Genomic DNA, 20,751 nt, shown 5'->3' on the forward strand with positions numbered 1-20,751 from the left:
GGGGCACAGGAGAGAGAGAGAGAAAAAAAAAAAAGAGGGTGTAGGGCGGGGGAAAAGAAATCCTGAAAGTGAGAACACAGATTTAGCATTCATTTCAAATTACAATTTTCTCAACATAATGGCTGGTCCAGCTGGTTTGACAGCTCACACATGCTAAAAAGATCAAATTACATGAACAAACTGGTCATACACAAGGAACACTTCTCTATATTCACACAAGCTATGGTAAAATAAAAATGAAGTTTAGCAATGTATCCATTTTTCCTGACTTTTGTTTTTAAAAAACAGACTCAATAATCAGTATTAATATATTCACTTTCTGAGCAGGCTTTGCCAATTCCAGCTGATGTCATCACCTATAATCCCTTTTTCCTGTGCCTTTTTTTGTTTCCTCTCAACTTGATAATCCACTTCCCTCCTAAATGCCAAGATCAATTCAGCCTCAATAGGCATCTGCACTAAAGGGTTCCACATTCTTATAACCTTTTGTATTAAAAATATAATTTCAGACTCCTTACTCTATCTTTCAAATCTGTATTTATTAGTTGCTGATCTGGATGATCAGGCATGAATTCCAGATGAAATAATTCCTCCTTAATTCCAATTACTTAAAATCCCATACCCTAGATTTTGATGTTTCTGCTAATAGAAATAAGACATTCCTATCCACTCTCTCTCGCAGCCCCTCAACTTTATACATCCCAATTCAAATCTCCTGTTTGTACAGAGAAAGCTAATAATAATAATAATCTTTATTAGTGTCACAAGTAGGCTTACATTAACTTTGCAATGAAGTTAATGTGAGAATCCCCTGGTCGCCACACTCCCAAGAATTCAGAATGATCAATTCACCTGACAAGCACGGCTTTAACGGACTATCCAATCTTTCCTCACAACTGAACTCCTTCATTCCTGGCAAAATCTTGTGAATCACTTCTGTACCCTCTGCAGTGTGATCACATCCTTCCAGTCATCTTCAACATCTTCCTGTTGTAATGAAAGGTCACTTGACCCAAATTGCTAGCTCTCTCTACAAACACTATGTGCCCTGTTGGGTTTCATCAGCATTTTTCTATTTTATTTTCAGATTTCCAGCATCTACAGCATTTCATTTTTGTTCAAGCTAAAGTCAGCCAGCTGCTCCTAAATTAATCATGCACATGTTAATGCAACTACGAAAAAGGGAAGGACAACTGTTCAGATGAAAGTAGAATGCTTTAAAAAGTGGTTCTTCAAAGTATCAAAAACTGCTGCAAAACGTCAGATATGATTACACAGAAAATACAGCACAGCAGTCCAAGCCAGTGCCTAGGCTCCGCTTAAACCGCCTCCCACCCTTCATCCGTCAGCAGAGCCTTCCGTTTCCTATCTCACATATGCTTATCTAGCTTCCCCTTAAATACAGCTGCAATATTCGCCATTACTCTCTAAAGTAGCAAGTTTCACATTCATATCACATTTGAGGTATAGAGGTTGGCTTCCGAATTTCCAATTTGATTTCTTGCCGATTATCTTTGCTCTTTTTCAAGTGGTAACGCTCTGCCTAAAATTATGAAAAACAGGTCACTGTTGTATCAAAAAACTTTCAGGTGACTGCTGAGCCAGAACCGGCTTATTCATTCTTGTAAATCATTTTTATACCCTCGCCTATAGGTCTAGATCTTGTTATAATAGTGACCAGAACTATATAGGAGTACTCCAAGATTGACCAAGGTATGATAAATGTTTTGCATAACTTCTCTACTTTTTAATTCTATCCCTTTAGAAATTGGGCTGGTTTCACCCCATTTTAAAACTAAAATAAAACTGACTTTATTAACCCGAATTATTATTTTTAAATGTTAATTTGTGGTTGCATTTTCAGCTCCCTTTAATCCTCTTCCCCTTTTTAGATTATTTTCTTGGTAATGTGGCCTTATTTTTTTTTTTTAATATCTCCATTATCTATATTGAAATTATTTTTCTCAAATTAGATGCCCATTCTACAAGTTTATTAATATCCTGCAATTTTCTGCAGCCTTCCTATTGACTGCTCCCCCAATAATTTGGGGGTCACCCACAAATTTAAATAGTGTTTGAATTTTGTCTAAACTTTTAATATAAATTATGAACAAGTAGTCCTAGCATGGTGGGCAGCAGGGTGGTAAAGTGGTTAGCACTGGTGCCTCACAGCTCCAGGGATCTAGGTTTAATTCCCACCTTGGGTGATCATCTGTGTGGAGTCTGCACTTTCTCCCAGTGTCTGTGTGGTTTCCTCCGGGTGCTTCAGTTTCCTCCCACAGTCCAAAGGTGTGCAGGTTAGGTGGATTGGCCAAGCTCAATTGCCCTTACTGTCCAAAAGGTTAGGTGGGGTCACTGCATTTATGCGATGGAGGCATAGGTTTAAATAGGTGCCCTTTCCAAGGACCGGTGCAGTCTCGATGGGCTGAATGGCCTCCTTCTGCACTGTAAATTCTATGATCCTTGTGGGATCTCATGCACTTACCCCTACTCCCGCTTTTCATCTAGCATTCAGTTGTTTTTCCTAATCTGCGACTTGTCCTCTAACGCTGCATGCTCTGACCTTACTTGGTAGTCCAGTATGTGGCACCATTTGCGCTTTCAGAAATCGAAGATGTGCTACGTTTACTACATCACGCATTTTTGCTTTGTTACCTCTCCAAGAATTGAATGAAGTTGATCAAGCAAGATTTTCCTTTTTGTTACCTCACATGGACACAATTTTTTTCTTTATGAGACATGAACGTTGCTGAGCAATATGCAAGCAATTATAGTTCATATTTAATTGCCCTTGAAAAAGGTGATGTTGAGCCATTTTCCTTATTAGTGTCAGTACATCCACAGTGCTGTCAGATAGACAGTTCCAAGACTGACAGAATGGTAGTGAAGGAACGATAGTATAGTTCCAGGTCAGGATGGGAACTTCCAGTGGTGTCCCATTGCATCTGCTGCCTTGTAGATCACAGGTTTCAAAGCCATTATCAAAGGCGGCATGGCAATCTGATGCAGTGTATCTTGTATATGGTACGCATTTTGCCAATGTGCATTGGTGGTGGAGGCAGACAATTTTAAGTTGATGGATAATGTGTCGCTTGAGCAGACCGATTAGCCCTGTCGGGTATCAAGGCTGCTGAACCACCCATCCAGGAAAGAGTATTTCATCACGTGATCAAACTTGTGTCTTGTAGATAGTGGACAGGCTTTGGGGAGTCAAGTGCAGAGTTACTTGCCACAAAATTTCCAACCTCTGACCTACTTCACCAGTGTTTCTGGTCAATAGTTAACCCCCCCACCTCCCCCTCAATGAACTGGAGTACTGGGGGGGAAAGAGAAGAGAAGAGATACCACTGTTGTTTTAATGAGCATTCATGAGGTGCAAATGGATGTTAATACCACTGATGACACCAACCAGCAGAAAGACCAACCCACCATTAACAGAATTGCTACTTGATACAAGAAGGTTTGACCTTTTAGTTTCCGCCAGATTCTCCGCTCCCACCTGCGGCAGGTTTGCCCTACAATTAAGAACATAAGAATTAGGAGCAGGAGTGGGCCATCTGGCCCCTCGAGCCTGCTCCACCATTCAATGAGATCATGGCTGATCTTTTGTGGACTCAGCTCCACTTTCCAGCCTGAACACCAAAACCCTTAATCCCTTTATTCTTCAAATAACTATCTATCTTTATCTTAAAAATATTTAATGAAGGAGCCTCAACTCCTTCACTGGGCAAGGAATTCCATAGTTTCACAACCCTTTGGGTGAAGAAGTTCCTCCTAAACTCAGCCCTAAATCTACTTCCCCTTATTTTGAGGCTATGCCCCCTAGTTCTGCTTTCACCCACCAGTGGAAAGAACCTGCCCGCATCTATCCTATCTATTCCCTTCATAATTTTATATGTTTCTAGAAGATCCCCCCTCATCCTTCTAAATTCCAACGAGTACAGTCCCAGTCTGCTCAACCTCGCCTCGTAATCCAACCCCTTCAGATCTGGGATTAACATAGTGAATCTCCTCTGCACACCCTCCAGTACCAGTACGTCCTTTCTCAGGTAAGGCGACCAAACATGAACACAATACTCCAGGTGTGGCCTCACTGACACCTTATACAATCGCAGCATAACCTCCCTAGTCTTAAACTCCATCCCTCCAGCAATGAAGGACAAAATTCCATTTGCCTTCTTAATCACCTGTTAACCAACTTTTTGCAACTCATGCACTAGCACACCCAAGTCTCTCTGCACAGCAGCATGTTTTAATATTTTATCATTTAAATAATAATCCCTTTTGCTGTTATTCCTACCAAAATGGATAAGCTCACATTTGTCAACATTGTATTCCATCTGCCAGACCCTAGCCCATTCACTTAACCTATCTAAATCCCTCTGCAGACTTCTGGTATCCTCTGCACTTTTTGCTTTACCACTCATCTTACTGTCGTCTGCAAACTTGGGCACATTGTCCTTGGTCCCCAACTCCAAATCATCTATGTAAATTGTGAACAATTGTGGGCCCAACACTGATCCCTGAGGGACACCACGAGCTAATGATTGCCAACCAGAGAAACACCCATTAATCCCCATGGAGGGAATCCCCGTGAATGGAGGGAAGGAGCCAGAGATCAGAGGAGCAGGATTAATTTTTCTAGCCATTCCTGCTGCACCATTCAGGTGACTTTTGGCTGCACCATTATTGCATCGCGAAGAAGCCAAAACCAAAAAGAGTAAACGGGGGGCCAGCTGGAAACTCAGTTGATGAGGCCGGGAGCAAAGCTCAGGGGAGCTGCCACTAAACCTCATGCCAGCCAGGCCCAGCAAACAGTTGCACAGTTGGGCCTCGGGTTCTTGGCTGACCTTTCACCTTTATTTGGTTACAGAGCCTGGATGAATTTGCGGATGTCATTAAACAGAGGGGCCATAGGGCAGCACGGTGGCCTAGTGGTTAGCACAACCGCCTCATGGCGCTGAGGTCCCAGGTTCGATCCCGGCTCGGGTCACTGTCCGTGTGGAGTTTGCACATTCTCCCCGTGTCTGCGTGGGTTTCGCCCCCACAACCCAAAAATGTGCAGAGTAGGTGGATTGGCCATGCTAAATTGCCCCTTAATTGGAAAAAATAATTGGCTAATCTAAATTTAAAAAAAAAAACCAGAGGGGCCACTCTATCCAATGGTCGTCATGGTGCTTGGTAGAATAAAACCAAAGAATACTGGTGAGTGCTGATCGCTTACAATTGATTTTTAAGAACAGGTTGCAGATGTGAGATTCACTCCCAACCAGTAACCATGTGCCGAAGAGTTAACATTTTTAGAAATGGAGTATGGGAGGATATTCATTTATAACATATTAACAAAAATATCTTTTTAGAAAATGAGTTTAAAAGAAATGGAATTCCAAGACAAGGCTCACAGATACCAAGATAAAAGACTTAATCATACATAAAGTAATTGGTACTTGTGCTATATTAAACCACCTAAAGAAGGAAACCAAAAAAAAAACAAAATCAGCACCAATCCAGACTGTAATGTTACTGTCTGACCGCATCACCTAATAAAAATGATTGTTTAGAGGATACTGGGTGAATTGCTCCTTCTGGGGATCAGAGATGGTGCGAATGGCCACCTCTGTGCTGTAGCCATTTTATGATTCTCCAATTTATTACCCCAGTCTTCCTTCTCAATTTCCAAAAAATAATTTTTTCCAATTGAAAAATGAAAAGAAAAGAAAAATTCACTTATTGTCACAAGTAGGCTCCAAATGAAGTTACTTTGAAAAGCCCCTAGTCGCCACATTCCGGCACCTGTTCGGAGAGGCTGGTACGGGAATTGAATAGTGCTGCTGGCCTGCCTTGGTCTGCTTTAAAAGCCAGCTATTTAGCCCTGTGCTAAACCAGCCCCAACTGAGGGGCAAGTTAGCGTGGCCAATCACCTACCCTGCACATCTTTGGCTTGTGGGGGCGGGACCCATGCAGACACGGTGAGAATTTGCAAACTCAACATGGACAGTGACCGGGGGTCAGGATCAAACCGGGGTCGTAGACACGAGGCAGAAGTGCTAACCACTGTGCCTCCTTAATTATGATCAAAAGTGCCCAGATGTTCTTCCTTCACTTCTCCTACGTGCTCTAATTAATTCCTTATTACTTGATCCAGTAGTAAATCTTGTTACAGAAAGGAGTCTGTGTACATTGCAGAAATTCCATTCCGTCTGCCTGGCCAATTAATTTCAGGACTGTCGAAATCCTCCATGATTATTTTTCTCTTTTTTTAAAAACAAAGTTATCCCCAATTTATAATTTTGTCTATTACTTCCCTTCAATTATTAGGTGGTTTGTGATGATAGCTATTAGTGTGATTGACTTTCAAAAAGGAACATTATCCACCTGGCCTCTATTTCTGCTTTGCTGATGGCTCTTTTTTTTCTACTGCCACTACGTTACCTCCACTGAGTGTAGGTACTTCACATCCCCTGTTTAAAATAATCAGAACCAAAACAGGTGCTACTGAATTCTTCTTCTTGAAACTGTACATAGGGAAGGGGATAAATGAGGGAGTGAACACTGTACAGAAAATTCCTGTTCCCTATTAACTCTGAAATAATAGTGCGGCAATGGAAGTAACATTCCATTTGTATCTAGGAGCGCATCAGTCTCTCACCTTGATGTTAAAAGGTGAACGGCTAAAATGTGTCGTCATTAATGGTCAAAAGAATTCAGAGAATATTATGGTAAATTTGTGTGAATATGACAATTAATATGCAAACCTAACATACTGTACCCACCTGTACAGAAAATATCATTCAACCAGCCGAAGGACTTGTATCTGCTAATTAGTGGACGTATTGCATCATGTCAAATATGAAAAAAGCTGCTTTCGGTTTGTCAGGAGAGGAGTCAGCAATGGTCTTCGAGAACAATGCCTCAAAAACTACCTCCTGAAGTCGATGAATTGGCTCTCAATCAAGGCAAGCATACTGGATTACCTTTCTTGTAATCTCTATCTAAAAGAAAAGGGCTTCAAGAAAGCTACTATAGGATCCTACTGATACTAGCGGGAATTCAAATGGCTCTTCAGGTTGCCATATAACTAACAGTTACAAAAAAAACGTAAGAAATACCAGCAGGCATAGCCTTTGGCCCATTAAGCCTGCTCCGCCATTCAGTGTGATTCTGGCTGATCGGATTGTGAACTTAACTAACTTTCCTGCCTGTTCCCAATATCCTTAAGACTCCCTTGTAGATCCAGTTCCTCCAGAAGACAATAAAAATTCAAAATGAAACAACCATTTGAAACTCAAGTTAATTTCCTTTAATTTCATGCAAGGCCACATTATGTGGCCTGATACAGGATTCTAGAATGTTGTATAGTTCGGGCTAAAGTCATCACAACTGTTTTTTAAACCAAGGCCAAATCTTGGATTTTGTCGCAGATGTGTTTTTTATTACCAAGGTAAGTGAAAAGGCAGTTTGGAGATTCCATGAGCCCATCTCTCATGAACTGAGCCAAGACTGCCCACTATCATCCAGTCTACTCCATGTCTTCAGTACATATCATGTCTTCAGTACTAAATACATCTCACATCATGCACAATAGTCCCAGACTTGATAAAAATATTGCATTAGTCTTTCATTATATTCTGTTTATGGTAGAATCACCTAGGGCAGGGGCAGTCTACCGTCCTTTAGTCACCATCTTAAAAATGTTGTTCAGAAAGTGTGATGAATGTAGGCACTTCAGATATATGGGGCACGATTCAGCGACCCTGTTGCGTCCAGCACGGATCTGGGCACAACGGGTTAATTGTGCGAGGGCCCCAAAGATCAGGCTCCGTACCAGGCCAATCGCAAGTCAATTGACCTGCGCTGCCCAGAATGATCTGGAGGCTGGATCTCTCCCTTGCTGGGCGCAATCCAGGTCAACATATTTAAATTAGCCAAATGGCCAATTTAAATACCTGGACTCCATAGTTACCCAGTGCAGTTTAGTACTGGTCCACACAAATGCGGACCAGGCATAATGGCACTGCAGGGAGGGTCTCGCAAACCATTGGAGACTCCTGGGTGGTTGGGGGAAAGGGCAGGGTGGTACCCTGGCACCACCAGGGTGCCCCTGCCAGGGGTGGGGGTGGGGGGAATCAGCTCGCCAGCAGGCCTCAGTGGGGAGAAGAGGCCAGAAGAACAGCAAAGTGCTGATGAATTGTAGGTTTTTTTTCCCCTAGGTATTACAGCCACCGAGAATCACCCCAATAACACTGCCCAAAAACGGACTAACATTTGTCCGCCGAATTGCGCCCATTGTATATGTATTTGGTACAGTAAGGGTCAAAAACCTGGGTTAGTACGTGACTGGTGCAGTGTTCTTTTTTAAATCCTGGTTTGCAAATCAGCTAGGCTTTGTGGCTACAAAGACACAATTAAAGCATCGTTATAAGTTGGGCTAATGGAATTTTGTTCACATAAAGGTGGTTCCGTGGGCAGTAAGTAATTAGAGGCAATGGGCGAGATTCTCCAGCCACACTGCGCCGGAAAAGCAGCTTGCCACAGCACAGCATGGCTAGCGAAAGCCAGGAGACCGCGCTCCTGGGTTCGACCCAGCTCACAGCGCCTCGCAAGATTCAATGCAATCTCACGAGACGTTGCAAGGGGAATCCCACCCACAATGGATGAATCACTTATTAACATATCTGCATATTAGAGCAATGCAGTAAGCCGTACTTTAATGTGCAGATTCCTGAGGTACCTGAAGCTTTGGGATTCAATCCCTTCGCCTCAGGGACCTCGGGCAAGCACGGTTTAGCACTGGTCCCCACAAACGGAGACCAGGAGGAACGGCACTCATGGGAGTTCTGAAGCGGATCGGAGGCCCCCAGCTGCATGCCCTTTAGGCAGAGTGGTGCCCTAGCACTGCTGATACCACTGGGTGGCCAGGGGACATTGCCAGCAGGCAGCAACACTGCCAGATGCCAAGCTGGCATTTTTTGAACACGTGCGATCGGGCTGGGGTGGACTGAGGAGTAGCCAAGTGTGGCCTCGGCTGTGAGTTCCCCATTCAGGCTCCTTATTCAAAACGTGTGTTGAATAGTCACGTGTTTCTCAGCACTGCGAGTGCCGGGAAACATGCGGCTAAACTCACTCACTCGGGGACTTCATTCCCTTTTCAGAAGATTGTGCCCATTACGTTTAGCTTTAGCAAGATGATATAGCTTGTGAGAGGAGCCATGAGCTGTAGCAGTCAGGTGCGGAGTTTCAGTTTTGGAGTTCAGTTAAAGATTGGGATGTGGACAGACCAGCAGTGTCAGAGAAGGCTGGCAGGTTAAACAGTAGTTTGACAAAGACAAGAATCTGTAGGTAGGTTCCTGAAGGATTTCTCTCAAAGCCGTTTGTCCAAGACACCTCTTTACAGCAAGCATTCCTGGGTCGGCTGACAGGAATGGGTTTTGCTCGAGTGAAGATAAAAGATAGTAGTTGGGGATTAGTATTTTATTTCATTGCTAAGTATCGGTTGACTGGTAAATAGAAGTTATTTTCTTTATGATGTTAAAGTTAGTAGTAATAAAGTTGGTTTCAATATACCATGCCCCCATTTGCGCATGGAATCACTCCACTTTCCTCACGGTCTTAAAAATTAATTAAAATATTGGGGATTCTGTCCAGTATCCTAGCAACTGTTAGAATCTGGTCCGGGATCATAATAGGAGATATAATTTCAAGATGTGACCATAAAGATATTGATGAAAAATACAAGGACCTGGCTTATTTACTACTTTATATTGGTACATGAGAATCCTGAACGTTGTTAACTGCAGCATGGACACAATCCCCTTGGATTATGATGAGAAGGGACAAAGAGCACTTGGGACTCATGTTTCAGTAACTCCAAAATCCAAATATAGATTAAACTTCTGGTATCAAAGTTGCCACAGTCCCGGAGGAGCATGGACTCTCCTCCTTTTTTGAGAGCTGACTACTGGCGATTTAACCAGAGGATCACCACAATTCAGGCAAAGGGCAAGGTGGAGAAGGCAGGGGCTTTATGAATAATCTCAACTGGTATGGGAATTGAACACGTGCTGTTGGCTTCACTCCGCATCAGGAACCAATTGCCCAGCCAACTAAGCTGACCGACCACCCCTTTAGACACACAAGCACATCATGGTTCAGATGTCCTCGGCACACAATAGAAAGCAAGCAGCTGTATGGAGGGATAGCTCAGACCTTGACAGGTAATTAGTCTGAAGGCAAGGAAATATTTTATTTCAGTTGCTCAAACACAGCTCGAGAAAATGGTTGATCAATTGCAAGATATCAATGGTTGGCATAATGCAAGCTGCCAGTGACGATGCATAGACTATGCAGAAAGATGATCCTGGAATAAATGGGGCAAATGCGGAAAGACTTCAGTGATGTCAGATAAAAGATCATATCTTCATTTTCTGGACATGACGCTTACCTGGAGTGGAGTGCAAATTGCAAAAAAGCAATTAGTGGTTTCTGAAATTTGGAATTTCCAACTAGTGGAACTATAATTCAACATGACATTGTGTGGTTAGGAAGATGGTGGCAATTAATTCAGCCATTTACATGGCAAGCTGTGCTTTGCAAATCAAGCACCTAGCCATGCTTCAACCTATGTCGGTCAGGTATAACTGGAGAGGGGTGAATATCTTCTTAAAATTGGAGGTTGGGAGGAAAAGAACAGAAAAGGAGTTATTTTTCAGACTTTTATTTCATTTATTCTTTCACAGAGTGCAAGAATCGCTGGCTAGGCCAGCATTTATTGCCCTCCTCAATTGCCCTTTGGTGGGCCATGTGATGTAGGTACACCCTCAGTTCTGTTCAGGAGGGAGTTCCAGGATTTGACCTAGTGTTACTGAATTACTCCATAGTCCCAAGCAAGCCAGGATGGTGGGGCACTTGGAAGAAACATGCATCCCAGTGCACTTGCCCTTCTAGGTGGCAAGAGGTCACGTGTTTGGAAGGTGGTGTCAAAGGAATCTTGGCGAGTTTCTACAGTGCATTTTGTAGATGGTGGGATGGCAGGATTTCAAAGTTTAAATTTGATCTGTTGGTTGTGGGATTGCTTAATTTGATCTATAACAACACGCTGTTCAGCATGCATGTTGTAGCTTGATCAGGTTGACACGTCATTTTCAGGTACACCTATCCCATTTAGCTCAGTCCCAGCATGCCCTCCTGCACCCTTCATGGAACCGGGTGATCCCCTGTCTTGACAATAATAAAGGCAAGGTAAAGTCACCTAGTCCCAGATGACCATAGGCTGCTTTCCCCTTTGAAGGGAGAGCTGACTGGTGCTAGTTTAACCGGAGGATCACCACACCTCAGGCAAGGGGCAAGGTAGAGAAGGTGGGCCTTCATGAATAACCTCATCTGAGACAGGAATTTTACCCACGCTGCTGGTCTTTAATCACAAACCAGCTGTCTAACCCACTGAGCTAAACCAGCCCCCTGGACAGTAATGGAATGGGTATGCCAGGCCATGGTACAGATTTTGGATGAATATGATTCTGCTGCTGCCGCCGGAGTGTTTGTGTTGCTAAAATCGGTTCAGAATTCCCATTTAGCACTGTTATAGTGCCACACAGCACAATGGAGGGTATCCGCAATGCAAAGGTGGGGTGCTTTGAATCCACAAGAACTCTCTAGTGGTCGCTCCTCTTGATACCTGTCATTGGCAGATACATCTGAAAGCAGGCTTGAAGAGATGATCTGCTATTGATCCTACACTCCTGTGTGACAGGTAGGTTTGGTATGGATGAGGCCATATAGGTTTTTCCCGCTTTGGTTTGCTTACCACCTTCCACACACTCAGTCTAGCAGCATCAACAATGGTCCTTCAGGATTTGTCCAGCGGTGACTTGGGTCACTGTCTGTGCCGAGTCTGTACGTTCTCCCAATGTCTGCGTGGGTTTTCTCTGGGTGTTTCCTCCCACAAGTCCCGAAAGTCGTGCTGGTTTGGTGAATTGGACATCTGAATTCTCCCTCAGTGTACCCGAACAAGCGCCAGAGTCTTACGACTCGGGGATTTTCACAGTAACTTCATTGCAGCGTCAATGCAAGCCTACTTGTGACACTAATAAAGGTTATTACCGTATATCACTGTGCCAGCTCTGCTTGGTCTGCAGTGGAACAGGACATATCCCGGTTGTCTGGGACATAGTCATACTCATGGAGTCATACTCATGGAATTATACTTACAGAATGTCAAACGGTTACTTTATTAGTCTGTGGGACAGCTCACCTAATTTGGCACGAGCCCCCAGATGTTAGTGGCGACTTGGGTCAACAGAGCTGTGTGGATGTTGTAGTTTTAGGGGCCTAGGTCAATGCCAGATGGTCATTCTGGTTTCATGCCTCACTGACTTTTCTGTAGTGGTTTGATGCAACGGCCATTTCAGAGTCAACCACATTGTAAGTGTGGGGTAAAATGTAGGCCAAATTAGGTAAAAGACCGCTGTTTTCTTCGCTAAATTATATTCGTAAACCAGATTTTATTTTATTTTATTTTTTTAAAAACAATCCACAATACTTCAATGGCCTCCATAATGAAAAGTAGCTTGTAATTCCAGATTTATTATTAATTGAATTTAAATTCACCAGTTGCCGTGGTGGGATCTGACCCAACGTCCCCAGAGTATTAATTTGTGCCTCACTAGTCCAGTGACATCACCACTAGGGATTCCCCAAGAATCTTAAAGCTCATGAGAAAGTCAACCCTCTGAAAATTGAAAACCTGAATGAATACCTAAACCAGGCCAGTTCATACTGCTCAAAGCACTGTTTTAGCTTCACCTGAAACACTAACGGAACACAATGAGATAGGCCTGTCACTTTGCAGCCAGCATTCCTACCACAAATCTCCAACACAAGTCAGTCAATATTCATTCAATTCGTAGATCACTTCCAATCAGACAAGCAGCAGTGTGAATAATTTTAAACTGAACACATTCAAGGTCCTTAAACCTTGGCTCTAATATTTTTGTACTTTCTGTGGATTTGGATATGTGGGACATGCCCCAACAGGAGAATGCATAAATTGAATTTTGGGCAAGATGGATGCAGATTTCTCAGGAGATGGTTTGGGAGGTTCTTAAACGTGGGATTCGACATTTGCATGCATCAGACGGTTGATGAGCAATTGCGACACAAGAAATAAATCAACATCCCCAAAGCATTTTAGCAAATTTATGTTGTACCTTACCATGCTCCAATGACCCTTTCATAATGCAATGTCCAAAGCTGCACATGCTATTTCCTCTGTCGCATGACCAATATTGAACATATTTATCATTACCCGATTACTTCTGTATAGTGATCTTTATATAAAACTGAAAGATCACAACTGTACTTTTAAAAACCTGAAGTTCTCATTTTAAGGAAAGAATTTGCATTTACTTCAGGACATCCAAAGTTCTTTATAGCTAATTAAATTCTTTAAGTGCAGTCATTGCTATAATGTCGGAAAGACAGAGAAACCTACCTTCCCAAATAACACTGCCACAGTGGTTTGTTCTGGGATGCCAATTCTGAATCTTTTGCTCCAAACATTTTTGCCAGCAGTTTAACAACTGCTAAGCGTTCTTCATTATCATTGCTCTATGAAAATGAGAATTGAGAGAACTTAATAGTCAGGCACAATCTCCATTTACTGACTATTGCATATACTGGAGGAAACATAACCTATCCCCAAATTCAATTTTGATATTTGTTTCTATTAAGCAATTTGTTACAGTCTCCATGAGTGCGCGCCAACATTCAAATGTTGATCTTCCATTGCACCACACAAGGGAAAACAGCCAAGTGCAATCTTAAGTTAGAAGAGGGGGTAATGGGACAATGGAATGAAGATACGATTCACTGTCCATTCTGATGTCACATAATCGGTCCTTTATTACCATTAGAAACTCTTGCACCATCTTCCAAACATGTGACTTCTACTACCAAGAAAAATACAGGAAGCACCTGCAAATTCCCCTCCAGGTCTATGTCACCAGGTCAAAATTCACCCTCCCAACAGCATTGTGGATGTACCTACACCATATGGACAAACAGTTCAAGATGATGGTTCATCATTACTGTATCAAGTTTCCATGGAAATTTCCAATATTTATGGACAAAAATTTATAAAAGGAAAATGTTTGCAGGAAGTTTACAGAAATTGGGAATTAAAAGTAAAGTTTAGCGAACTGATAGATTACAGAAGTGAGGTGAAAAAAATCTCGACAACAGTAGAGCCTTGACAACAGTGGAGCCTTTAAAAGATATTTCTTAATAATAAATTTGGTATTATGATGATTCTTGAAGATATTCACCTCTAGGGTTCTTGAGTTATAAAGAAAAATATAAAACCATTCTAACTACTCCCAGAACACGGATGGTTCTTCTTCTAAATGTGTTATTTTAAGTTTCTACATTGGACATTAAATTTTAGATTACAGAAAGAAAACACTGAATGGAAAATACTTTCAGACAAATACACATTCATAAACATAAATACGTATGCATGTATGTAAATGTTTATAAACATGGATTGCACTTCAATTGATCTGCTCGACATGCTATTAAACAATCTGTACAAATTGAATATCACAATCTTTGTACTGTATGAGCTAAATACTACCACAGAATGTAAAATGAAGGGAGGCATGGCAGCGCAGTGGTTCGCACTGTTGCCTCAAGGCGCAGAGAACCCAGGTCACTGTCCGTGTGGAGTTTGCACATTCTCCCCATGTTTGCGTGGGTCTCACCCCCACAACCCAAAAATGTGCAGGCTAGGTGGATTGGCCACACTAAATTTCCCCTTTTTCTTTTGGAAAACAAAAGCAATGGATACTCTATTTACATATTTTTTACATAACTCATCATCATACTCGATGCAGTAACCACCTTTTTTGGCACCCTTCCCTTTGCAGGCCTCAATGTGGCCCCTGTACATCACCTTCCACCGATGGATTCAACTTATATGCCTGAATAAGCTTAGCCAGTAGCTATACTGGTTGCCTATTAAAGGTGGTGCACACATGTGCCAAGTTGGAAGTTCAAACAGCCATCATAACTGACATTTATAAAGCATCTCTAACATAATGAAACAATCCAAGACATCACAGGAGTGTTCCAAAATAAAATTAGACATCAAGCCACAAAAGATGATATCAGGACTCATGACCAAAAGCTGCTCAAAGATGTACATTTTATTAGTGCCTTAAAAAATGTCAGAGAGCTTTATGGTTTCCTAAAGGACAGAAGACTGGAGGAAATTAGAGAAGGGTGAAGCCATGGAGGGACCGGAAATCAAGGATGAGAATTTAAACAAACATACAAAACAAAGAAAGGCAGCCAATATAGGCGAAAGACTGCAAGAATAATGGGTGAATGGGAGACAGCGCACACAAGTGCATGGGAGATATAGAGTTTTAGATGATCTTAAGTCTAAGGTGGGAGACTAACCAAGATCTGTTGGAATATTCAATCTAAGAGCTGAGATGGGCAGTCAGGCAATGTTATGAAAGTTTAGAAATAAACAGTCTATATGACATGGACATGTGATTGAGCTAATTTCAAGTTGTGAATGGTGTATTTCAGTCTGAGATAACTTTGAGAGAGAGAGAGAGAGAGAGATGCACTCTATAGCTAGGGAATGGAGTTTGTGGAAGGGACTGAAGCCAGTGTTCTTTTTATTTTGATCAAGGTTTGGATTTTTTAAATCCCCCCCCCCAACACCGTTCCCCTTATTCACACTTCTTACTTCCTCAAAATAAATCCAATAAGCTGGTTAAATAAGGGGTAGGATTCTCCCCTACCCGGTAGGGCAGGCGGTCCCAGCACAGAGGAGTGGCATGAACCGCTCTGGCATTGAGCAGCCCGGAAGGTGCGGAATCCTCCGCACCTTCAGGAGCGAGGCCGGCAAGGTTGGCGCCGCACCATCCTCCGCACCTTCAGGCGCTAGGCCGGTGGGGTTGGCGCTGCACCAACTGGCACGGAAGGGGCTTGGCACTGTGCCAACCGGCAGCCACGAGTTGGTGCATGTGTGGGAGCGCCAGTGTGTGCTGGCAACATCCCAGCGCATGCGCAGGGGGGTTCATCTCCACACCGGCCATGGCGGAGGTCCACAGCAGCCGGTGCGGAGGGAAAGAGCGCCCCCATGGCACAGGCCCGCCCGAGGATCGGTGGGCCCCGATCACGGACCAGGCTACCGGGGACCCCCCCCCCCCCCCCCCCCCCCCCCCGGGGCCAGATTTCCTTCCAACCAACCAACCAACCACCACCCCCCACGGGCCAGATTCTCTCTTTCCTCCTCTCTCCTCCCCCCCCCCGGGGGCCAGATTTCCTTCCAACAAACCAACAACCACCCCCCACGGGCCAGATTCTCTCTTTCCTTCCCCCCCCCCCCCCCCCCCCCCCCCATGCCGGTGGGACTGGTCTAAAACAGGCAGCCGCTCAACCCATCGCGGGCCAGAGAATCACCGGGGCCGCAGCTAGCGGCCGCCGACTGGCCCCCGCCAAAACCCCAGCGCAGAGAATTCGGCAGCCGGCATTCACCCCCCTCCCCAACCATGTTGACTCTGCCTGACTAATTTGAACTTATCCAACAGCCCCTAGCTTCTTCAATAATAGCTTCTAGCATTTTCCCTTTGACAAATGTTGATGCTTTCTGTCTCCCTTCCTTTTGAATAATGTTGTATTTGCTATTTCCCATCTAATAGAACCTTCTCCCGAATCTAGGAATATTTAGAAAATTAAAACCCATGCATCAACGATCTCACCAGCTACTTCTTTTCAGATCCTGGGATGAAATTAATCAGGACCCGAGTACTTGATAGCCCGCAGTTCCAAGAGTTTAGTTTCAGGTTCACATGTACCACTGTATTTACACTATCCAAATAAGCTCTCCTCTGCACCATCACTAACAAATGCATGTGCATTGGAAAAACAAAGAGCAATGAATGGGAGAAATTAGATGCATTCTTGGTCAAGAATTAAATAAGGTGGTTATCGAGAACCAACAAGTTGTAGAAAAGGACATCCCGGTGTGCAAGGACAGAGGCCCAAGACAATTCCTAAGGAACTCAAGTTAATCTGTGTAAGTATTCAAGGTCCTTGAGCAAGACAGGGAACAAGCTAAAGTTCCAGCAGGGGCAAAAAAAAAGTGGTAGGTTAGGTGAAGATCAGATGTGTAATCTGTGAATTCTTCACCAAGTCCTGATTTTTTTTTGGTATAAATCTTCATATTGTAACAAATTTTAGTTTCAGGGCAAATGAGCTCAACCTCAAACAGGCTGATATATATTCACCAACCATCGTTCATAAAATTAAGGATGTCACACCATATGATATATTGGTAGCTACATTTTGAAACAAAAAAAAGTGTGCGAAGGAAAATAAATCACTGTTTGAACTGTAGTTTTCTAGTCAGAACAGGCATGTTTTTTAGCACAGGTCAGAGAAGTTGTGCAGATAGTATAGATTCATACATTACACATTCAACTCACCAAAAAAATTATTCCTGGTGCAAGAGGACTATGATTAGAGAGAAGACTGGAGATGTTCATCCGTGTGAATATTATGAAAACCTGGCTCCAAAATTAACCCAAACATTTTGAAAGTGCAGACCCATCTCCAACCTACCTCTTTTCTAAAAGGTCCTCAATGCATTGCTCCCACTCACCTTTAACTGTTCAAGTTTCTTCAGTCTGATTTCTGACCTGCCTCAAACACGGGGACCGCCCTGGTCCAAGGTACCATCTTCCCCTTTTAAATAGTCTCCAAGCTTTTTGGGCATTGGTTTTGCACAAAATACTGTCATCTTTCATAGAACATTGATGCCGTTGGTGTCCATTTTGCCTAGGATACTATTTTTTCTGTGTGGTAAAGATCAAGTTTTTTGTGGCTAGCGTTTATTAACAGGGGGCTTGAGTTTAAGAGCCGCGGGGTTATGCTGCAACTATACATGACCCTGTTGAGAGCACATTTGGAGTATTGTGTGCAGTTCTGGTCACCTCATTATAGGAAGGATGTGGATGCATTGGAAAGGGTCAAAGGAGATTTACCAGGATGCTGCCTGGTTTGCAGGATAGGTTTTATGAGGAAAGGTTGAGGGAGCTAGGGCTTTTGTCTTTGGAGCGGAGGAGGACGAGAGGCGACTTAATAGAGGTTTATAAGATGATGAGGGGGATAGATAGTGGACGTTCAGAGACTATTTCCTTAGGTGGATGTAGCTGTTCCAAGGGGGCATAACTATAAGATTCAGGGTAGGAGATATAGGAGGGATGTCCAAGGTAGGTTCTTTACTCAGAGAGTGGTTAGGGTGTGCAATGGACTGCCTGCTGTGATAATGGAGTCGGACACTTTCGGAACTTATCGGACAATGCTCGGCACAACATCGAGGGCCGAAGGGCCTGTTCTGTGCTGTTCTATGTTCTATACAGTGCTGGAGGCCATTCGGCCCATCGAGTCTGCACCGACCCACTTAAGCCCTCATTTCCACCCTATCCCTGTAACCCAATAACCCCTCCTAACCTTTTTGGTCACCAAGGGCAGTTTATCATGGCCTGCACATCTTTGGACTGTGGGAGGAAACCGGAGCACCCGGAGGAAACCCACGCAGACACGGGGAGAACGTGCAGACTCCGCACAGACAGTGATCCAGCAGACCAGGAACCTGGCGCTGTGAAGCCACAGTGCTATCCACTTGTGCTACCCAAATTTCTATCTTGATATTTTTATTATCGTGAAAACAAAAATGATATATCCTCTCTTGTCTTTCAGGTCCATGAACCAACCCTTTCTTGGTACAAATGAATGGATTCAGGTTTATTTTGAAGCAGACAATATGCAAAGATCTAAAAAAAAATTTTAAAATACAATACAATGCATCCAGAGAATTTTTGGAGAAATGTTTAATATGTGCACAGAACACTAACAACTAAATTACAGAAGAAATCTTATTGGTCCAATTGAAAAGTACCGCAAGCTAATTGTTTAATGATTACCTCTCCGGAATATACTTGCTCATTATTTATTGTTCAGTAACTTTTGAGATTAAGCAACATAGCGAAGAGTTAATAGATGTACCTTAAGTTTAAACTCCAGCTGCGGTAAAACAGAAAGAAGCAGATGGCAATCGATATTGTAGAGCTCAAGGATCAGATCGAAGACATGCTCTGACAGATCACTGATGGAAGTTTTCCCGAGCATTAAAACCTGGTTAAAAAACTGTTGGCAGAAAGCATATGATTTTATGATCTACAGCTCAACATCAATTCTCTAATAACACAAATTAAAGCCTTAAAAAAAAAGGAAAAAACACATTTTGTGGAATAATGAAGAAAGATTCTGATCAAGTACTTGATGAATAAATTATTTAACATTATTTTAGCCATTCAGTTTTCATATTGTAAGCTTTGAAATCTTAACCAGTTACACTTATTCCCTTTGGGGGAAGGCCCACCAAATCACAAAGTTAACGAAAAGAATATAAAAGCAAAATTTAGAAAATGTTAGGAAATTAGTTTGCTAAGTGATGCGAGGAATATGTCAATTCATGGTACGAGAGAAAAGGGTTGGGGGGAGAAGAAGAGAGAAAATATTAGAACTTGGTAGAATGCAACTAAACAGAGGCAAACTTATGCAAGGCTGTGGTGAAGAGTGGAGCATCAGGTGCTTGGCAATTTCCAGCATATGCAGTATTTGGCTTTTGTATTCATGGCACTGATTCCTGATGCAGATATTGCACCATCAAGATAACAGGCCAGCTCTGAAAGGAACGATCATTAGGAATCTGCTTGCAAAGAATGATATAACTCAAGCACAGGAGGCTTCCAAGCCTATTGCCATTTAATCCTACTCTCACTATTTCCTACAGTCCTGCTAAATATCACTTTAAATATTTGCCATTTCCCTTCCAGAAAGCTATTTTGCATTCTGCTTTCATTAATACCACTGGTAAGGAACTCAATATCTTCAAGACTCCTGCAGGAAAAAAACTCTTACGCTTCATAGTTATGACCCAAAGTCATTTTTACCCTTTTGCAAACAGAGAGCCAATGTAATGTAACAGTGGAAGCCTAGCTAACCAAATCAAGGCACATCTTGCAACAAGAGACAAAAGAATGCTGTGTGCTTAAGAGTACAGCTGGTGTCACGAAGGGGAATGGCCTGGTCTGCTTGGATAAAGGGAGATTCTCAGCTTGGGCCTGAAAAGGTTTCTCTCTCCAAGTGCTCTGCACCAAGAAAAACCTGGTTGATAACTTTATACTGAGTGGTATTTGAAAATGGGTTGCTTAATTGGAATGCAGAGGCAGTTTCAGGAAGCAAGTTGAGATGTTGTAACTGTCACTATAAAACTTTTTCTTTGGTGTTAACATGCTTAATTCTGTGTTCAAATTAAAATTTGCCTCAATATAAAAAAAGGTCTACTGGTCAGTGTTATCACTCTTGTGCTACAAGAACATTTTCTGACCAAATGCAAAGTAGTTGGATTCTAATCCAGGACCTGAATCAAAATGGAGGTTCTGATCTGGACCCATAACAGTACCTTTTATCATGCATCATAAACTTCTCTATTCTGGTGCAAAAAGCCGATGCATGTTCAAAGTCTTGTCACCATCTGGGATGGCCACCTCCAGAATACAAAATGGATGTTTGCAAAGACTATAGGGAAATATGGACAATGCTAAGAAAGCAGGCAGACAGAGCCAGAATGCCTATTGAGAAGGCAACTCCCAGACGAGGCTGAAACTGTAA

The 20,751-nt window shown here is 42.8% G+C and overlaps 1 protein-coding gene and 1 long non-coding RNA gene across 7 annotated transcripts in view; one reads left to right on the top strand and one right to left on the bottom strand.

Annotated features, from left to right (window-relative positions):
• Positions 1-20,751, bottom strand: part of pds5b (PDS5 cohesin associated factor B) — a 251,107-nt gene that overhangs the window by 137,401 nt on the left and 92,955 nt on the right. For all 6 annotated transcript variants that reach the window (XR_005463248.1, XR_005463249.1, XM_038818808.1 and 3 more), the window contains 2 exons: positions 19,081-19,221; positions 13,490-13,605 (listed from right to left, as the gene is read on the bottom strand). Coding sequence is in view for 4 of the 6 variants with exons in the window: in XM_038818808.1 (XP_038674736.1) it covers positions 13,490-13,605; positions 19,081-19,221 (257 nt within the window). In the remaining 2 variants the exon portion in view is untranslated. The remainder of the gene's footprint in view (positions 1-13,489; positions 13,606-19,080; positions 19,222-20,751) is intronic.
• Positions 1,132-7,275, top strand: LOC119977650. The gene is made up of 2 exons (XR_005463250.1): positions 1,132-1,589; positions 6,782-7,275. It is a non-coding gene; the product is annotated as an uncharacterized LOC119977650 (long non-coding RNA).

This window comes from Scyliorhinus canicula, chromosome 14 (genome assembly GCF_902713615.1).
Source record: "Scyliorhinus canicula chromosome 14, sScyCan1.1, whole genome shotgun sequence".
NCBI lineage: Eukaryota > Metazoa > Chordata > Chondrichthyes > Carcharhiniformes > Scyliorhinidae > Scyliorhinus > Scyliorhinus canicula.